This window comes from Macaca mulatta, chromosome 8, assembly GCF_049350105.2.
Source record: "Macaca mulatta isolate MMU2019108-1 chromosome 8, T2T-MMU8v2.0, whole genome shotgun sequence".
Taxonomy (NCBI): domain Eukaryota; kingdom Metazoa; phylum Chordata; class Mammalia; order Primates; family Cercopithecidae; genus Macaca; species Macaca mulatta.
In genome coordinates, this window is record NC_133413.1 from 123597893 (window position 1) to 123619757 (window position 21865).

The 21865-nt window shown below is 33.8% G+C and overlaps 1 protein-coding gene across 1 annotated transcript in view; it reads right to left on the bottom strand.

Annotated features, from left to right (window-relative positions):
• Nucleotides 1-21865, bottom strand: part of CSMD3 (CUB and Sushi multiple domains 3) — a 1224761-nt gene that overhangs the window by 1039216 nt on the left and 163680 nt on the right. The window contains exon 3 of the mRNA XM_015145899.3: nt 15338-15450. Coding sequence (XP_015001385.2) covers nt 15338-15450 — 113 coding nt within the window. The remainder of the gene's footprint in view (nt 1-15337; nt 15451-21865) is intronic.

The following is a 21865-nucleotide window of genomic DNA, read 5'->3' on the forward strand; positions in this document are numbered from 1 at the left end:
GAATCACAGAGCTGCCAACGCCTGGACTGAAGCCTTTTAAGACGTGAGCTAAGAACCTAGCTGACTGCAGCTCAGACTAAGAGACTGTAAACTTCTGTTGTATTAATCCTCTAAATTGTGGTCGTTTGTTTTGCAGCAATATAAAACCAATATAGATGAGAATGATAATTTTTAAAAAATTTATTTAAATATCCCTAGGCAAATTAAATGCTATGGTTTGTCCACAGGGAAAGTCACAATGTAATACTGTATAAAGCATAGTGAGTGAAGACTTGTGCTTGACAGTTACGACCAAAAGAGCACACTGTCAGAGATCTCTTTGTAACATGTGAAATAAAGTCTTCAACTGAAAGCACAGTGAAAGAACCAAAAATATTGATAAGTATCTTCAAAGATGACAGGTAGTAAAGGAATTATTATAAATGCAAATGAATATAAAGAAAATTATTTAGAAGAAACATCAATTATTTTTACTACATACTTGGAAATACCATCATTACTGTAATCATTAAATAAAAAGAACAATAACTAATCAACATTTATTTTTCTGAATAATTCTAAAGTCTCACAACCAGTGCCTTCAGGTCAATTCACATTTCCTGACAAAAGAAAGCATCATATCCTTCAAAACGTATTATTAATCACTATTGCTCAGTTTCTTGCATTCCTTTAATTTTACATCATCAATTTCCCATTTACTTTAGCCTGTTATCATGACTTTGCTAGAACAAAAATTACACTCCTCCTCAACATATGACCAAAGGAAAAACAGACTTTTGGGATCTTCTTTTTTCTGGTGTTCTATTAATTAGGATTTTAATAGCAACTTCTCACACTTGTTAGCATTAAAGTTCACTTGAACATATATGATTAAAAGAACATATAAAATCTGAAGAATATTCTATATCAAATCAACATATGATACTGTGTAAGAAATTATACTTTTTTGGTATATTGAGTACCTTTTACAAACTCTCTTGTCCTTTGTGATACCAGGTTAATAACTAAAAATCAGTGTTAAAGCTGATAATTATTATTTCAAGTACTGAGAAAATGGAATTTGATCCTATTATTTTATTCATGCCAAAAATTTTATCTATCACAGTGTAATATATAGCCACCAAATTAAAATAATTGAGGCTGCTTATTTTTGCTATTGCAATGTTTGATTTGTACATTTTTAAATTTTTTCTGATACTAAAAATGATAAAGAGAATAATTATCTTAATAAGGAAGAATTCATTTCAAGTTTAATTTTTTATGATGTACCACAATGTTTAGCATCAAATAATAACTATAAAATTATTTGTTATCAGTTTACTAAATTTTGAGAATGAGGAAATTAAATTAACATGTTAATTTCTAAACCAAGCCTATAGTGTACCTTTATAGCACTATTTTTGCACTATCAATTATAACAACTACTACTCTGTATGAGCTTTGAGTGAAAAATAGCAAAATACCTTTTACATATAATTAGAATCTTAAATAATCACTCTATCAAACTTCATTCTTACATACACATCAGAATGATAAATTATAGCAGTTGATAAGTATAACTCATTCAACTATATATATATAAGAAGGAAATTCAAAGTGAAATAGGATTACATAGTAAGTTTGATCACTCTATCTCTGGAGAATAAAATAAAACCTTTTATGCCATCCCATCTTTTTCACATGAAGCACAAAGCTTATGTAGGTCAGATATCACTAACTTAAGCAATTTTTCATTCTCAACTTTTGTGCTGCATAAGCAATTTTTTTATTTTTGAAATGCTTCAAAAAGTAACTATTTAACCTAAGAAAGTAAATATTTAAAAAAGAAATATTCATTAAAATTATAAATAATTTCCTCTATTTTTAATTATTAAAAATAAAAGGCTGTTTTCTCTAAACCTTAATTATTTAATGTAAATATGTATGAATATCACAAATGCTAAGTGATTAAATATAGCTGATGTCTGCCTTTTAACACAAACACATTCACTGGAGTTTTAATTCCTTAAAGTAGGAGATGTATTCAATCATTCCTCATTACTAATCAATTTGTTTGTTAGATGGTCTGTATATCAGCTGAGTTTAACAAGCGTTTATTAACTGCTTGGAACATGAGAGGAATATGTTGAAACTAGAGGCAGGTATATAAAATGACTAAAACATGTTCTATACCTGCAAGCTTCTCACAGACTACTGTGAGTGAAAAATCCAAAATGATTTTTTATACATATTGCTAAATGTTTCATATCTGTCAAGTGCTGTAATTTATCATTTTAATACGCATGCTAGAATTGTTTAATTGAGACAAGGTGTGGACACATCTAAGCATAGAGAGAAAGAGCATTCAGCATTGATCCCAATCCTGAACTCCATCTATGATTTTTTTGAAGGTAACTAAGGCCTGCATAATGTCTGGAAAGATAAGTATGTGAACCAGTAAGTGAAGTGTGTGCAGGGTGTTCTGAGCAGAAACAACAACAAAAAAAATAGACTGGGTTAAGATTGGGTAATTCAAATAATACAGTATGTGTATTAATAAAAATTTGATATGAATTAATAGTGTTAATTTAATTGTTTTATAAATTGAAGTAAACGCTGGCTAGAAACGAAGTTCGAGGGATAGGTAGTTGTACAGGCTGTGTATGCTACACTAAGCTGAAATGGGGGTGGATAAAATGTTACTGCTTAATGTCTAAAAGCATTTATAGTAATGTTAATCTGTTGAAACGTTCTTGTGAATACAGTAAAAGTGATTTATACCTTCCTGGATAATATATGTAAAATGACTAGAAAATTAATAAATTATTGTTTATATCTAGCCAAATCTGAATATTCATTATAACAGTTTCTTTATTCTGAAGATTATATTTAAATAATAGACTGACTTGTGTTATTCTCTAGATTAGGATTTTGAACATTTACAACTGCTTAAAAGGTAGAGATATACTCATGATTTAGCTAAAAAATCACTTGAGGATTAGGGTGTTTCCATTACTAACTAGGTTGACTTTATGGGCCTCTAACGACAAAAGATTTGAATTTGACCAACAGACAAAGGTCAAGGTCTTTGCAGGAATGAAATTTCCTCGTATTCTGTTTTTGAAATATAGTAACTCTCATTTATTCTTAGAAGTATTTAAAAATGAAGATCCATTAACTTTTTATGAACCTAACCTAAATTTATTGCTAGCGAACAATTTAATAAATGAAATTTTATAACATAATTTTATCTTGCTAAAATCCAACTGTTTTGCCAGAAGCATAATTGACTTGATTCTAAATTGTAAGCTCTCCATTAAATTTCATGATATTGCCACTTAGATTTTTAAAGCTTAGTAGTTGAAAATAACCCCTAAATTTAAAAAACAAACAAAAAAACTAAAGTAATTTAATGTTCTCAGGGATAAACTTCTAATAAACATGTTTGACAGAGAACTAAATAGAATTGCAAATAATATAACTATCCTTTTATATGTCATTATTTTAAAAAGACAGAGTATATAAGTCATTCATAATATTTGCAAGGATATATTTTGCATTTTATATTACATATTGTTTTAATATACATTCTTATTTAAGCAATGTTCTTTTGTTCTAAATTGTAGTTTCTCATATCCATTTAAATCAAAGTGGAATCATAGCTAACAGTTCTAAATTAAGTTTCTAAAATGTATACAGTTCTCAAAGGTAAGACATTTAAATAATTTTTTATAGTGAGTGCTTCATTAAATTTTTGGTCTTTACTATTTCTCATGTAATTTTGTAGGGTGAGATAATCCAAGTAAAATAGCTGTGAATGGCTCATATAAATAACTTAATAAATGTTTCTTAGTAGTAGTAGTGTTATTAGCCACATTTTTATATTTCTGAATTAAAATGTGAGAATGATTTAGTAGCAAATTTGCTAAATGTGAGCATTTTTTTCTATAATGTTTTAATTACTTAGTAGAACACATCAACAATCATAGCATACTAAGTACCTGTGTTCGAAGTGGTTTTCAATGTATATTCTTTATTTGCAAACTCTTCATCCAACAGAGAACTAATATGTCCAGAATACAAAAGGAACTCAAACAACACAACAGGAAAAACATGAAACATTTCATTAAAAAAAGGGCAAAGGACACAAATAGACATTTCTCAAAAGAAGACATACAAATTGCTAACAGGTATATGAACAAAATTTCAACATCACTAATAAGCAGAGAAATACAAATGAAAATTCAAATGAGATATCACTTGTCCCAATCGAAATTATTACTGTTAAAAAGACAAATAGAGGCCGGCGCGGTGGCTCATGCCTGTAATCCCAGCACTTTGGGAGGCTGAGGCAGGTGGATCATGAGGTCAGGAGATCGAAACCATCCTGGCTAGCATGGTGAAACGCTGTCTCTACTAAAAATACAAAAAATTAGCCGGGCATGGTGGCGGGTGCCTGTAGGCCCAGCTATTCGGGAGGCTGAGGCAGGAGAATGTCGTGAACCCGGGAGGAGAAGCTTGCAGTAAGCAGAGATCGTGCCACTGCACTCCAGCCTGGGCGACAGAGCGAGACTAAGTCTCAAAAAAATAAATAAATAAAGACAAATAGTATCAGATGCTTGCAAAGATGTGGAGAAATGGGAGCTCTTATAAGCTGTTGGTCGGAATGGGTACTAGTACAGCCACTATAGAAAACAGTATGGAGCTTTCTTATAAAACCAAAAATAGAATTACCATTCCAGAGAAATTCCACTACAGGATATCTACCAAAAGAAAAAGAAATCAATATATCCAAGGATTACCTGTGCTCACATGGTTACTGCAGCACTATTCACAATAGAAAATATATGGAATTAACGAAAGTGTCCATCAATAGATGAACAGATAAAGAAAATAATAAAGAAAATATGCATAATGGAATTCTATGTGATCATAAAAAAGAATTAAGTCATGTCGTTTGCAGCAACATTGATGAAAGTGAAGGTCATTATCTTAAGTGAAATAAGACAAGCACAAATAGACAAATATTGCATCTTTTCACTTATATGTGGGATCTAAGATATTTGATTAAATGAGGTAGATGGTGGGAAGATAGAAAACAGAAACTTGGAAGGGTGAATGGGGAAGAGGGGGAGGGTGAAGAGAAGTGGGTTAAAGGGTACAAACATAAGTGAGATAGAAGGAATAAATTCAATGTTTGATAACCAAGTAGGATAAATATAGTTAACGAAGTTGTATTGTACCTAGATGATAGCCACCCTAAATACCTGACTCAATCACTGCATATTATATACAAGTTGCAAGATTCCACATGAACCTCATGAATTTGTACAAATAAAAATAAAGAAAACCCAAAACTATACAAAAAGACTATACTTTTATTTATTATATAACTGTTCCTGATAATTATATTGTCTAACTGATACATGCCGAAATTATTAAGCTCATCCCAGATCTTAAGATAATCATTATAAATGATATATTAAGTAACATATATTAACATAATTACATATACATATATGTTCCTCTGTACGCGTGAACTGTATTCCAACTGTATTCCATAATACATATGGGAATATGTATTACCATATTTCCACAATAAATGATTCCTAAGATGGTAAGATATTCCATGGTAGGTTCCCATATGCTCTTTCACCTATAAAAAACGACCATACATCTTTCAAAGAAAAATGTAAAAGGATTCTATATTACAAAATAAGTTTCATTAGAAACTAGAATGCATTTAGAATATTGTTTGGCAGGTCTAGAAAGACATAAGAGCACTTCCCACCCTTTGTTCCACAGAACACATATCTCATCAATTGTACCTTCATCAAATTTTGACAAATGGTTATATGACTATCAAACTTAGTATAAGTTTGTATTTTTCAAATTTATTGTTTCTCAGAAGAACGTTTTACTCATTTGGCTCTTTATAACAATAAAACATATAAAACCAAAGTTCTGTGAAACAAACTTTGGGAAATTCAAGTGTATGGTAGAAATTCAGAAATTCAAGTGTATGGTAGACATAATGAGGAAAACTAGAGATATATGCAACTAGATATTAATTAGAAAATTTTTCTGCAGAAATCTAATAGTTCACAGATTTGACTGCAAGAAGTTTCAGAGGAAAGGGTCTCCAGCAGATAATTAAGGGGCCTTAAACTCTACCAGTATTTAAGAAACAGGAACATCAACTTCCACAGTTTTAAAGTAAATGGGCTAAAGTAGGCTAAAATAAACTTTGAAAATGGAGAAATTCATCTGTGAAGATCACAGACTGACTTACTTTCATCAACTGTTTATTCCACATTGGACATATTGAGTAGAACTTCATGATAGTTCTATGCCACTAATGGGAAAAATGTGGCATATGCATAGATATTATAGTCAAGCAGTCATCCATTCTTTTGGATATAATTTGATCCAATTAAAAATTCAGATATATTTTATACATGGTATTATATAGGGAATGGAAAGAACCCTGAATGAAAGAATAAAATAGTTAGTTTTTAGGAGTTAGGGCAAAAGTTAGCTCATGAAATTTAGTCCTTTTACTAGAATTAATGCTGGAATCCAAGATAATTGGAAACTATATATCAAAATGATTTATAAAATAAATGTGTTTAATAAACATATCAATAATAAAGATTTTCTTTAATTCTTTTCAGTGGTTTTTAAAAATTAACAATCTAATAAAATTTTTAGCACCTGATATGGTTTGGCTCTGTGTCCCCACACAAATCTCATCTTGTATTGTACTCCCATAATTCCGATGTATTTTGGGAGGGACCTGGTAGGAGATAATTTGAATCATGGGGGCGGTTCCCCCATACTATTCTCGTGGCAGTCAGTAAATTTCACGAGATCTTACGGTTTTATCAGAGGTTTCTGCTTTTGTAATTTCCTCATTTCTCTCCTGCCACTGTCATGTAAGAAGTGCCTTTTGCCTCCCGCTATGATTTGGAGACCTCCTCAGCTATGTGGAACTGTAAGTCCAATTAAACCTCCTTTTCTTCCCAGTCTTGGGTATGTCTTTATCAGCATCATGAAAATGGACTAATACAGTAAATTGGTACCAGTAGAGTGGGGCATTGCTGAAAAGATAACCGAAAATGTGGAAGCAACTTTGGAACTGGGTAACGGGGCAGAGGCTGGGACAGTTTGGAGGTCTCAAAAGAAGACAGGAAAATGTGAGAAAGTTTGGAACGTCCTGGAGATTTGTCGAATGGCTTTGACAAAAATGCTGATAGTGATATGAATAATAAGGCCCAGGATGAGGTGGTATCCGACGGAGATGAGGAACTTGTTGGGAAGTGAGGCAAAGGTGACTCTTGTTATGTTGCAGAAAAAAAAAAAAAAAACAAAAAACTTGTGGCATTTCGCACCTGCCCTAGAGATGTGTGGAAATTGAGAGGGATGTTTTAGGGTATCTGGCAGAAGAAATTTCTAAGCAGTAAAGCATCCAAGAGGTGATTTGGGTACTGTTAAAAGAATTCTGTTTTAAAAGGGAAACAGAGCCAAAAAGTTCAGAAAATTTGCAGCCTGATGAGGCAGTCAAAAACAAAAACTCATTTTTTGAGGAGAAATTCAAGCTGGCTGCAGAAATTTGCATAAGTAACAAGGCACTTATTGTTAATCCCCAAGACAATGGGGAAAATGTCTCCAGGGCATGTTATAGGTCTTTATGGCAGCCCCTCCCATCATAGACCTGGAAGCCTAGGAGAAAAAAAATGGTTTCTTGGACTAGGCCCAGGGTCCCCATGCTGTGTGCAGCCTAGGGACTTGGTGCTCTGTGTCCCAACTGCTCCACTGTTGCTAAAAGGGGCCAAGGTACAGCTCAGGCCATGGTTTCAGAGGGTGCAAGCCCCAAACCTTGGCAGCTTCCATGTGGTGTTGAGCCTACGGGTGAACAGAGGCCAAGAATTAAGGTTTGGGGACCTCCACCTATATTTCAGAAGATGTATAGAAATGCCTGGATGCCCAGGCAAAAGTTTGCTGCAAGGGTGGGGCCCTCATGGATAACCTCTGCTAGGGCAGTGTGAAAGGGAAATGTGGGGTTGGAGCCCCCACACAGAGTCCCTACTGGGGCACCACCTAGTGAGCTGTGAGAAGAGGGCCACCATCCTCCAGATCACAGAATGGTAGATCCACCTATAGCTAGTACCGTGTGCCTGGAAAAGCTGTAGACACTCAATGCCAGCCCGTGAAAGCAGCCAGGAGTGGTGCTTTACCTTGCAAAGCCACAGGGTCAGAGCTGCCCAAGACTATGGGAACCTGCCTCTTTCATCAGCTTTACCTGGATGTGAGACCTGGAGTCAAAGGACATCATTTTGGAACTTTCAAATTTGACTGCCGCGCTGGATTTCAGACTTGCAGGGGCCCTGTAACCCCTTTGTTTTGGACAATTTCTCCCATTTGGAATGGTTGTATTTTCCCAATACCTGTACCCCCATTGCATCTAGGAAATAACTAGCTTGCTTTTGATTTTATGGGCTCATAGGTGGAAGGAACTTACCTTGTTTCAGATGTGACTTTGGACTGTGGACTTCTGGGTTAATGTTGAAATGAGTTAAGACTTTGGGAGATGGCTGGGAAGGCAGGATTGATTTTGAAATATAAGGACATGAGATTTGGAGGGGCAGAGGGCAGAATGATACGGTTTGTCTCTGTGTCCCCACCCAAATCTCATCTTGAATTGTACTCCCATAATTCCCATGTATTGTGGGAGGGATCCAGTGAGAGATAATTTAAATCATGGGGGCAGTTTCCCCCATACTGTTCTTGTGGTATTTAATAAGCCTTATGAGATCTGATGGTTTTATCAGGGGTTTCTGCTTTTGCAACTTCCTCATTTTTCTCTTGCCACCACCACGGAAGTGTGTTTCACCTTCTGCCAGGATTCTGAGGTATCCCCAGCCACGTGGAACAACTGTAAGTCCAATTAAACCTCCTTTTTTTTTTTTTTTTTTCCCCAGTCTCAGGTATGTCTTTATCAGCAGCGTTAAAACGGACTAATGTAGAACTTATTCAATTACATCTAAAATATTTTATGGAAAGAATATCTGACATGGAACTTATTTGTCTGGATCACAAATCTGGAACTATTTTCATTCTACTTATATATTTTAAAACATATTGAAGTAGAGAGTAGACTGATTGTTACCAGAGGCTGGGAAGGGTAGTGGGAGGAATAAACAGGGGTTGGTTCATGGGTAAAAATGTAGTTAGACAGAAGGAAAAATATTTAATGTTTAATAGCATAATAGGGATAACATAGTTAAAAATAATTTATTGTACATAAATTCTAAAATAACTAGTGAAGTGAATTTGCAATGTTTCCAACACAAAGAGAAGATAATTATTTGAGGTGATGGATATCCCAATTACTCCTATTTGATCATTACACCTTGTATGATTATATGAAAATATCACATATACCCTATATGTATAATTATTATTATAAAAATAAAAATAAAACAAATTTTGTTTAAATAAAACATGTTCTTGATTATCTAACTTCACATTTTAAGTAGTTTCCTTTGTCTAACTAACTCTAAACATTTTAGTACATTAAAAAAACAAAACCTCAACTCTAATAAAATTAGCAGGATGATATACTATAGGGTCCCCCGGTTATCCATGACTTTGCTTTTTGTGATTTCAGTTACCATTGATCAACCATGGTCAGAAAATATTAATTTAAAAATTCCAGAAATAAACAATTCATAGGTTTAAACTACAGGTCATTCTAAGCAGCATGATGAAAATCAATGAGCACTCTATCTTGTCCTGCCCCACCCATTCCTTTGCCAAGAATATCTATGCTATATATGCTACTTGCCTATTAGATACTTAGTAGTGGTCTGTCATCAGATTGAAAAAACATACTACTGTATAAATGGTTTGGTACTATCCACAATTTCAGGCATCCACTGAAGGTCTTGGAATGTATCCCTCACAGATAAAGGGCAGTGAGACTATTCTACTCAATGAGTATTTAAGAAATATAGCCTACCCTGATATAATGGATCTCACTTGTAGTGTTTTCTGATATCCAACAGAATTTCACTGAACTATTATATTGTATTATACATTGATTAATCTTTTGTGTTTGGGATAAACTATCAGGTATAGATAATACAGACAAATATTTCTACTTAGAAATATTCATAATGATATTTTATATTTTAACTGAATTATTTTCCTATCTTATAAATTGGTAGCAATTGTTGAAAGCTAAATAAAATTTAAGAATAAGTAAAAGTTACAGGTTGTTGAAACTTGAGAAGCAAAAGAAATAATAAAAAATGTGAAGAATTTAATAGCGATCATTATAAAATACTTTTGTAATTTGAGAAAATAAAAGTATAATTTACATTTCTAAATAAAGCATAAAATTTTTCTATTTTGAAAATCATCATTTCAATATAAAAATTTCAAATATATAGGATGATTTCAAGCACACAGAATTGCTAAATTATTAACATATTGACTTTTTTGCTATTAATGGATACTATATGGAATTTAAGATGAAATATTTGTCTGAAGAATATAAATTTAATGTATCAAGGGATATAGAAAATTAATTTTAAACAATATTTTAAATTGCTCTGCACTCTTGTATGAAAGTAGAGACTATATAACTCATTCTGGATAATTTAGAAATACTAAAGGAAAAGGTGAGAACTGGTTCATGGACCAATGTGCTTTGGTGAACAATTTCTTACTTGTCCACGATGAAGTATAGAAATCAAGAGTAAGCATTTAAGCACTTTCAAGCAAATTGACATCAGTGCAAAATTTCCGTGCATTAGTTTATATTTTACAAAGTATTGGTGTGCAATTAGAGATACCAATTGGTCTTTCATCATAGACAGTTTGAAAAACGTAGAGAGTGAATAAGTAGAACTACTTTACCTTCGCCTCTGCAAGTTAAATCAATTTCAATATGCTCAATTGTCTTGAAGGATCTCATAGTAGTTACAGCACATTACCTCAACTGAGAATAATGTGTTTGTTCATTAGCTTGATGACCTTTACTCCCCTAATAATGATTTTTAAAGAAATATATTTGTAACATTAAGTCATTAATCACATTCAGCTACACACACACTCACACAGAGAGAGAGAGAGAAAGAAAAAAAGAAGGAAAGAAGAAAGGAGGGAAGGAAAGAGGGAAGGAAGGAAGGAAGGAAGGAAGGAAGGAAGGAATGAAGGAAGGAAGGGAGGGAGGGAGGGAGGGAGGGAGGGAGGGAGGGAAGGAGGGAGGAAGGGAGGGAAGGAGGGAGGGAGGGAGGGACCGAGGGAATGCGTGATGACTTCAATAGCTCTTGCTAAAAGAACAGACCATAAAAGTGAATAGCCTTTTCAAAAAAACATATTAACTCCATTATAGAAATTTATACAAATATATTGTATGTCCCCATAGAACTGAAATGATTATGAATAAAGTACTCTTTTAATCACCATCATGATATTATCAATATTGTAATTCATAAGTATAGATTGTTTGTTATGTTAGATCCTATTCTAGGCACTCTCTATATATTATTTTATTCCTCACAACACTATGATGTTAGGAGAATTATTACCTCAGTTTTACAGATGAAGACAATGAGGTTTAGATACATTAAGTATCTTCTCCAGAATAATTCTCTTTGCAGTATACCAATTGAATAAATATCTTTCTTAGTTTTTATTATACACCAGATTAGTTTGGTCTGGTTTAGTCCTTTTTCCAGGGAGAGAAAGATAGAATATACAATCTCAGTAGGCATCAAAATCAGTGAATCTCTTATTACAATGCACATTCCAGGGCTCTACGGCAGAGTCTGACTCAGAATATGTAAGTGGGGCCAAGAATTCTAGATTTTAATACAGTCTCCAGATAAAGCTGATGCATGTGCTCATTGTTGACAGTTTGATCAATGAATAACGTTAGTAATCAATACAGGTCTCATAAGTACTATTACACAAGGACAAAGTCTTAGCAAAGTTTTTTAAAAATAGTTAATGATTATATACAGGAGGATGAACTAAAAATAAATGAAATTTAGACATTAGGATTATCTTGAAAAATATTTTTAAAAATACAGGTAAGAGGCCAGGAGCAGTGGCTCATGCTTGTAACCCCAGTGCTTTGAGAGACAGAGGCAGGAAAATGGCTGGAAGCCAGGGTTCAGGACAAGTCAGGGCAACATAGTGAGACTCCTATCTCAAAAATATTAAAATCATATTAAATTTAAAAATACAGACATCATACTTGAGAAGATATCCAGGTTAGTAGATCTATTTTACTGTATCATGCACAGGGCCAGAGTTGTAGTTTGAGGTAATTGCGGAACAAAAAACTGGATCCAAATGCAGGGGAGTGGGAGACAGATTTTGTAATTCCAAGATAAGATTTCTGAGCTTCACAATATGCCAGTTGGCCCTGGCAGTATCATTGGCTACAGTTAAATATAGAAATCCTAGCAGCTACTCCCTCTGGATCATGTTACATAGCCTTAAGCATGCAATCGTAGGCCAAATAATGCCCCTCTACCTCCCCAAAAATATATCTCTGGAACTTGCACACATGTCATGTTACACGGCCAAAATGCCTTTGAAGATATGATTTAGGTTGACTTTATGATGCAGAGATTAGCATTCATTATCCAGATGGGGCCATACCAATCACATGGACTTTAAAAGCTGAGAAATTTCTTCACCTAGAGTATAAGATGTGTGGAGGGAGAAAAGTAGCAGACAGATGCATCAAAGGGGAAATCAGAGATTCCCAAGGTGAGGAGGATTCTTTTTACCAGTTGCTGGCTCTAAGGTTTGAGACCTCTACATGGAGAGGAGAGAAAGCCTTAGGAGCTATGGGCAACCACCAGCTGACAGCCAGAAGGAAACAGGTATCATGGTCCTACAATCTTGAGGAACTGGATCTTGCTAACAACCAGAATAAGCCAGGAAGTAGATTTTTCCCAAAACTTTTGGATACAAACCCAGCCCACTGAAATTTTTATTTTAGCCTTGTGGAACTCTGAGCAGAGAAACCAGCAAAGAACACCAGGACTTTTCACTTATAAAACTGAGATAATATTTTTTTATTCTTTTAAGATGTTAAGTTGAAAACTAACATGCATTGAACAAGATACTCATTGTGAATCAATACCTGAAGATTCTACAGCATGATAACCAATCCTTCGGTACTATCTGAATGTCAAGTATCCTATATTTTAAGTCAGCACATGCCAAACATACATTCAAATGTCAAAAATATATGAATCTATTTTCCTTTAAGCAAAAAAGATGGATAGAAACTTAATGTGGTATATGAAGAAACAATTGGGAGCTATGAAAATATTTTTTAGTATGAATTCATGAAACCTGACAGCCAAACCACAAAAACATGCCAACCTCATAATTCACAAGTACATTTTCAATATAGTTAGTACTTCCTGAAAGATGGAACTATTCTAAAAATATCTTTATATTTTGATGAACAGAATACAGGTTTTTCTATTAAGAGCCCTTAGTACAAAATAATTGCATTACTAACTTCTTCTTCAGCATTGCCAAAATTATACCTTAAAATTAAACCTTTGTGGTTATAGTGTTTTAAACTATGAATTAAGTTGCCAAGATAAAAAATATTCAACTATTGTGAGAGCTCCTTAGAAAAATAACGATTATTACTATCACCATGGAGGAAATTAAGTCTTGGAATTTATCCTCCCTTGCTAGACAAAAGACAGTTCAGAAAAGTATTAGGTAGAAAATAATGTTCAAAACTGCTGCTATCCTACATTATTTAGGATATAAAACAGAGAAAGGATTTCTACTAAATTATTAGCCAGAGGATATTTTTTTCTAGTGAGAAATACTGTACTAGAATTAGTGTTTAGTTTAAAACATTCCCCTACATGCAAAATGTTAACATTTATATGGAAACAATTCTATTTAATACACGATTATCTTCTAGTGTTCTCCTTAAACACATTATATTTTGAATTACTTTATGGTTTAGAAATTAGCTGCCCTTGCTATGGTATTTATATATTTCTCTATGATAATGTTAGACCTGATGTGGTAAATTCTGTAATATGGTCCCGGGGAGATGAAATCTGATACACTATCCCCATGGGGAAGAAAAGGACTCTTTCCTAAACCAGATGGAAATTTTATTGTCAAATTACATAGATAAGAAATGATAAGTCCGTGATTTCTATCTGAAACCTTCAAGAACAAATTATTGTTGCCATCAGAATTATTTTAGCTAGCACATTTTTTAAAAAACAAAACATGTAGATTCTGTGCCTTTAAACACTCTGAGGCTGGGTGCGGTGGCTCACACATGTAATCCCAACACTTTGGGAGGCCGAAGCGGGTGGATCACCTGAGGTCAGGAGTTCCAGACCAGCCTGGCCAACATGGTGAAACCCCGTCTCTACTAAAAATACAAAAATTAGCCAGGCGTGGTGGCACGCACCTGTAATCCCAGCTACTCAGGAAGCTGAGGGAGGAGAATTGCTTGAACCCAGGAGGCGGAGGTTGCAGTGAGTCAATGAACTGTGATCATACCACTGCACTCCAGCCTGGGCAACAGAGGGAGACTCTGGCTCAAAAAAAAAAAAAAAACAAAAAACAAACAAACAAACAAACAAAACACAACAACAACAAAAAACACTCTTAGTAGAGCCCGGGCACCATCCCATTATCAAATGATATTTTCCTAGTGATATATATGAATATTCACACTAAGGGCGATAAATAAAGATCATAAATGTCCTCTATTCATTTGGCATCAGGTTTTGATGCCAAATGAGTTTTTACCAAACTTCTAGGAAAAAGAAAAACACAACCTTCAGTTTTGAGAGATATTTAGTTGTCTTCTTCCTGGTTTAAGGGATTATTGATCTTATCCTGGAAAGGCTGTTTCAGGAGTAGATGTCAACTTTTGTCTCTTTCTGAACTTTTTCTCTTGACTCTAACTTTCAGAGAAGACAGATTACTGGTTTACTTTCTGGTAGAGCGGCACAGCAAAAAGGACTCTAGGGTAGGGTCTACGATGCCTGACACAAAAATCAGGTCTAGTATCCTATTACTCTCACATTTAATTCCGTTTTGTTAATTCCTAACCCTGGAGCAATTTAATGGTCTCACATAGTGATATGAAATATTAAAGTCCACTAACTATAGCATTTTACTATACATAAGTGATTAATAACAAGATAAATTGCAGGACAAGATTTGAGATAACATGATGTGTTATATCTCTCAATGTTGATTCTTCTTTCCTACTTGAAAAATTCTGTTTGATTACATTAAGGGCAGTGTTTTGTTTGCCACTACAATCACTTACCTTCGTAATATACTTTAAACCCGTGAGCGCTAACTGCAAAATCACTGGTCAAACGTAGTGAGAACACAGATTTGGTACTTGTCACTGGAGGTGGCAGATGGAATCCTGTTAACCTAAAACAAAGTGGAATTAATTGTTAGAGACATAATCATTTTATCTAAGAGTTTTTAAGAAGGATTAAAAGTCATATTAAAAAAAAAAAAACAGATTATCTCCTAGAATTTCCAGAAATTCCTAGAATTTCCTAGAATCTCCTAGAATTTCCAAGGTCTAGCCAACACCTTGATTTCAGCCCAGTTAAACTCATTTTGGACTTCAGCATTTCAGACTGCAAGATAATACATTTGTGTTGTTTAAGCCACTAAGTTTGTGGCAATTTCTTGTAGCAGGAAAGGACAACTGATATACAATTCTTTTCTGGGTTTTGGAATATACATTTTTTAAAATATCTAAATAGATATTAATTCATTCTATAATTGAATATGGAAGTCCTGTGAAACCTAGTGACTACTCTAAGTTACTAAGACTGCTATTGATATTATATAAAATGAGTATACTCAGAACCTATTAAGGCAATATTTATGTAATTATGACTAAAAATCTCTCTATGAAGAGATAATATAGTATGAGATATTATATATAGTATACTATGAAATTACATCCTTACATTAGAAGATACAAGAGACCAAGAAGAATTAGACAACTTGAACAAGTTCACAGAAGAGCCAGGTCTAAGACTACAACTATCTTATTGCCTCCTATTATCAAGTAAACACCCTGTTTGGCATCTGATTGTCTTTGAGACATTAATAAAATAGAAACAATAAGTATTTGAACCATTAATTCACACATTAACATACAAAATTATTTTGTATACAATTTCAAATTTGTATTCATCAGTTGTATTAATCTAATATTTGAAGCAATATTTAAAACACTTTTATCATTAAGTTATTCAAATTAATAGAGAAGAACATTGTGAAGAATTGTTCACTTTTAGCAAAAGCTCGGTTTTTGTATTTATGTTTAAATAATCAGCATGTAGTGGCATGTTGTGTAATGGGAGATTTTTTTTTTTAATCAATAGAAGAATAAGATGTATTTTTTAAAGTGATTTTCATATAATAGCTGTATCATTATGAGGATTTGAGGTAACTTGCTTTACTCCTTCTTGTAATATGTTGATAATTGATTTAAAAATAAACTCAGTTATGAATCCAATTAGTTTTTTCTTTATAAGACTTCATTTTGTAATTTCATATTTATGTGTGTAGTTATTAAACATCTTTTTCTCCTTTGGATACAATACTTCAAGATGTCAATGTTTTTTTCTGCATCTGTTGAGATGATCATGTGATTTCTGTTTTTAATTCTGTTTATGTGGTGTATCACATTTATTGACTTGCATATGTTAAACCATCCCTGCATCTCTGGTATCAAACCCACTTGATCATGGTGGGTTATCTTTTTGGTATGTTGTTGGAGTTGGTTAGCTAGTATTTTATTAATGATTTTAGCGCCTATGTTAATCAAGGATATCGGTCTGTAGTTTTCTTTTTGGTTATGTCCTTTCCTGGTTTTGGTATTAGGTTGATGCTGTCTTCATAGAATGAATTAGGGAGGGTTCTTCTTTCTCTGTCTTGTGGAACAGTGTCAAAAGGATTGGTACCAGTTCTTTGAATGTCTGTTAGCATTCTGCTGTGAATCTGTCTGGTCCTGGACTTTTCTTCATTGGTAATTTTAAAATTACCATTTCAATCTTCCTACTTGTTATTGGTCTGTTCAGGGTGTCTAATTCTTCCTGATTTGAGCTAGGAGGGTTGTATTTTTCCAGGAATTTAATCCGTCTCTTCTAGGTTTTCTAGTTTATGTGTGTAGAGGTGTTCACAGTAGCCTTGAATGATCTTTTGCATTTTGACTGTGTCAGCTGTAATATCTTCTGTTTCACTTCTTAGTGAGGTTATTTGGATTTTCTCTCTTCTTTTCTTGGTTAATCTTGTGAATAGTCTCTCCATTTTATTTATCTTTTTGAAGGACCAGCTTTCTGTTTAATTTATCTTTTGTAATTTTTTTTGTTTGTTTGTTTCAATTTCATTTGTTTCTGCTCTGTTCTTGGTTATTTCCTTTCTTCTAGTGGCTTTCAGTTTGGTTTGTTCCTGTTTCTCTAGTTCCTTGAGGTGTGACCTTAGAATGTCAGTTTGTGCTCTTTCAGTCTTTTTGATGTAGGCACTTAGGGCTATGAACTTTCCTCTTAGGAACGCCTTTGCTGTATCACAGAGGTTTTGATATGTTGTATTATTGTCATTCAGTTAGAAGAATTTTTAAATTTCTATCTTGATTACGCTTTTGACCCAATGCTCATTCAGGAGCTGGTTATTTAATTTCCATGTATTTGCATGGTATTGAGGGTTCCTTTTGGATTTGATTTCCAGTTTTATTCCACTGTGGTCTGAAAGAGTGCTTGATATAATTTCATTCTTTTAATTTATTGAGGCTTGTTTTTGGCCTATCATGTGGTCTATCTTGTAGAAAGTTTCATGCACTGCTTAATAGAATGTGTATTCTGTGGTTGTTGGATAAAATGTGCTTTATATCTATCTGTTAAGTCAGTTTGCTGCAAGGTAAAGTTTAAATCCATTGTTTCTTTGTTGATTTTCTGTCTTGATGACCTGTCTAGTACTGTCAGTGGAGTACTGAAGCCCCCCACTATTATTGTGTTGCTGTCTATATCATTTATTAAGTCTATTAGTAATTGTTTTATAATTTTGGGACCTCCAGTGTTGGTGCATATATGTTTAGGATTGTGATATTTTCCTGTCGGACAAGGCATTTTACCATCATGTAATGTCCCTCTTTGTCTCTTTTAACTGCTGTTGGTTTTCTCTAAGAACAGCTACCTCTGCTTGCTTTTGGTGTCCATTTGTATGAAATGTATTTTTCCACCCTATTACTTTAGTTTATGTGAGTCCTTATGTGATAGGTGAGTCTCCTGAAGGTAGCAGATAGTTGGTTGGTGAGTTCTTACCCATTCTGCAATTTTGTATCTTTTAAGTGGAGCATTTAGGCCATTTACATTCAGTGTTAGTATTGAAATGTGAGGTACCCTTGCATACATCATGCACTTTGTTGCCTGTGTACTTTGTTTTTTGTTTGTTTTTGTTTTTTAAATTGAATTTTTGTTTTATAGGTCCTGTGTGATTTATGCTTTAAAGAGGTTCTGTTTGGTGTGTTTCCAGGATTTGTTTCAAGATTTACAGCTCCTTTTTAGCAGTTCTTGTAGTGGTGGCTTGGTAATGTCAAATTCTCTCAGCATTTGTTTGTCTACAAAAGACTATATCTTTTCTTCATATATGATGCTTAGTTTCGCTGGAAACAAAATTCTTGGCTGATAATTGTTTTGTTTGAGGAGGCTGAAGATAGGGCCCCAATCCCTTCTAGCTTGTAGGGTTTCTGCTGAGAGATCTGCTGTTAATCTGATAGGTTCTCCTTTATATCTTAATGTAATAAAAGTCATCTATGACAAACCTATAGCCAACATAATACTGAATGGGTAAAAGTTGAAAACATTCCCTCTGAGAACTGGAACAAGACAAGGATGCCTATTCTCACCACTTCTCTTCGACATAGTACTGGAAGTCCTAGCCAAAGCAATTAAACAAGAGAAAGAAATAAAGGATATCCAAATTAGTAAAGAGGAAGTCAAGCTGTCACAATTTGCTAATGATATGATCGTTTACCTTGAAAACCCTAAGGACTCCTCCAGAAAGCTCCTAGAACTGATAAAAGAATTCAGCAAAGTTTCCAGATACAAGATTAATGTACACAAATCAGTAGTTCTTCTATACACCAACAGCGCCCAAGTGGAGAATCAAATCAAGAACTCAACCCCTTTTACGATCACTGCAAAAACAAAACAAAACAAAACAAAAATAGAATACTTTGGAATAAACCTAAACTAGGAGTGAAAATACCTCTGCTAGGGACACTATAAACACTGCTGAAAGAAATCATAGATGACATGAACAAATGGAAACATATACCATGCTCATGGATAACGAGAATCAATCTTTTGAAAATGACCATACTGCCAAAAGCAATCTACAAATTCAATGCAATCTCCATCAAAATACCAACATCACTCTTCACAGAATTAGAAAAAACAATTCTAAAATTCATATGGAACCAAGAAAGAGCCTGCATAACCAAAGCAAGACTAAGCAAAAGGAAAAAACCTGGAGGCATCACATTGCCTGATTTTAAACTATACTATAAGGCCATAGTCACCAAAATAGTGTGGTGCTAACATAAAAATAGGCACGTAGACCAATGGAACAGAATAGAGAACCCAGAAATAAAGCCAACTGATCTTTGACAAAGCAAACAAAACCATAAAGTGGGGGAAAGGACACCGTTTCCAACAAATAGTGCTGAGATAATTGGCTAGCTATATGTAGAAGAATGAAACTGGATCCCTACCTCTCACCTTACAAAAAAATCAAGTCAAGATGGATTAAAGACATAAATCTAAGACATGAACTATAAAAATTCTAGAAGATAACAATGGAACAACTCTTGTAGACATTGGCTTAGGCAAGGATTTTGTGACCAAGTATCTGAAAGCAAATGCAATAAAAACAAATATAAATAGCTTGGACCCAATTAAACTACAGAACTTTTGCACAGTAAAAGGAACATTCACCAGAGTAAACAGACAATCCACAGAGTGTGAGAAAATCTTCACAATCTTTACAAAATCTGACTAACGACTAATATCCAGAACCTACAACAAACTCAAATCAGTAAGAAAAATGTAACAATTCTATCAAAAAGTGGGCTAAGTACACGAATAGACAATTCTCAAAAAAGAAGATGCACAAATGGCAGCAAACAGGTGAAAAAATGTTCAACATCACTAATGATGAGGGAAATGCAAATCAAAACTACAATGCGATACCACCTTACTTCTACAAGAATGGCCATAATCAAAAAATCAAAAAAAAAAAAAAAAAATAGGTGTTTGTGTGGATGCAGTGATCAGGGAACACGTCTACACTGCTGGTGGGAATGTAATCTATTACAACCACTATGGAAAGCAGTGTGGAGATTCCTTAAAGAACTAAAAGGAGAACTGCCATTTGATCCATCAATCCCACCCCTGTGTACCTACCTGGAGGAAATCAAGTCATTATTTGAAAAGATACTTGTATATTCATGTTTATAGCAGCACAATTCGCAATTGTAAAATCATGGAATCAACCCACATGTCCATCAATCAACGAGTGCATAAAGAAACTGTGATACACATTTTTCATACATATATATGATGGAATACTACTCAGCCATAAAAAGGAATGAATTAACAGCATTTGCAGTGACCTGAATGAGACTGGAGACTATTATTCTATGTGAAGTAAGTCAGGAACAGAAAACCAAACATCATATTTTCTCACCAATATGTGGGAACTAAGCTATGAGGACCAAAATGTTTAAGAATGATACAATGAACTTTGGGGACTTGAGGGAAAGAAAGGGAGGGGGGTGTGGGATAAAAGACTACCGATATGGTGCAGTGTGTACTGTTCAGGTGATGGGTACACCAAAAAATCTCACAAATCACCGCTAAAGAACTTACTCATGTAACCAAGTATCACCTGTACCCTAATACATATGGAAAAAAAAATATGTCAGTGTTTGAGACTTGGAGTCTAAAACCAGTGCTTCTGTCAACGTATATCATGGAGGAGGCCCTCAGTAAGTACTTATTAATTTAATGGGTTGAAATGCTAGGAGATTATCGATGCCATCTTAACAATGTCTTATTCACTCTAAGAATTGTGTTATTGAAACATCATAAGAATGTAAATTTAAATCCAGTTATTAAGAAAATTATTATAGCTTAAGTAGAGACTCTTGTTCAGAGAAAGTAAGTTTTCCCCATGTTATCCTCAAAAGCTTAGTATATATCATATATCTCATACACATTTATTTGAAATATCTTTCCAGGCACAACTGTATGGTTATTTTAAGGTAAATCTAGTATGATTAGTATCTTCAAAATGTGAGTTATAAATTTATAGTATTTAAATATATTGTTTTCATCTAGATTTAACATGTTATCTAGGTAATTTAAAAGCATACTATTTTATAGATAAGTATAATATTTTTCCATGTAATTATTTGTACTGTTTTTGATATTTGTAAACTTTAGTTTTTTGCATATATTGCTCGTTACTACATTATCAGTTATATTCCCTTCACATTGATGCATGATGAAACTGCATAGTGAATGACATTTTATGTTTCTTTGAAAATTGTACCACAGTCCAGTTGTATTTTCTTTGACTCACAGTTGAAGAAATCACAGCTCAGGATAAGTAAATCGTTTACTTATAAGTAAACAATTAGTAAGTAAATTGTTTAAATTCATGCAGGTAGTAGGCAGGTAGTGGAGCAAAGATAAAAACCTGTATCTTCAGGCCCCAATCCACTAGGACTTTCCCATAAGAGAAATGTTTTTTTTCTATGAAG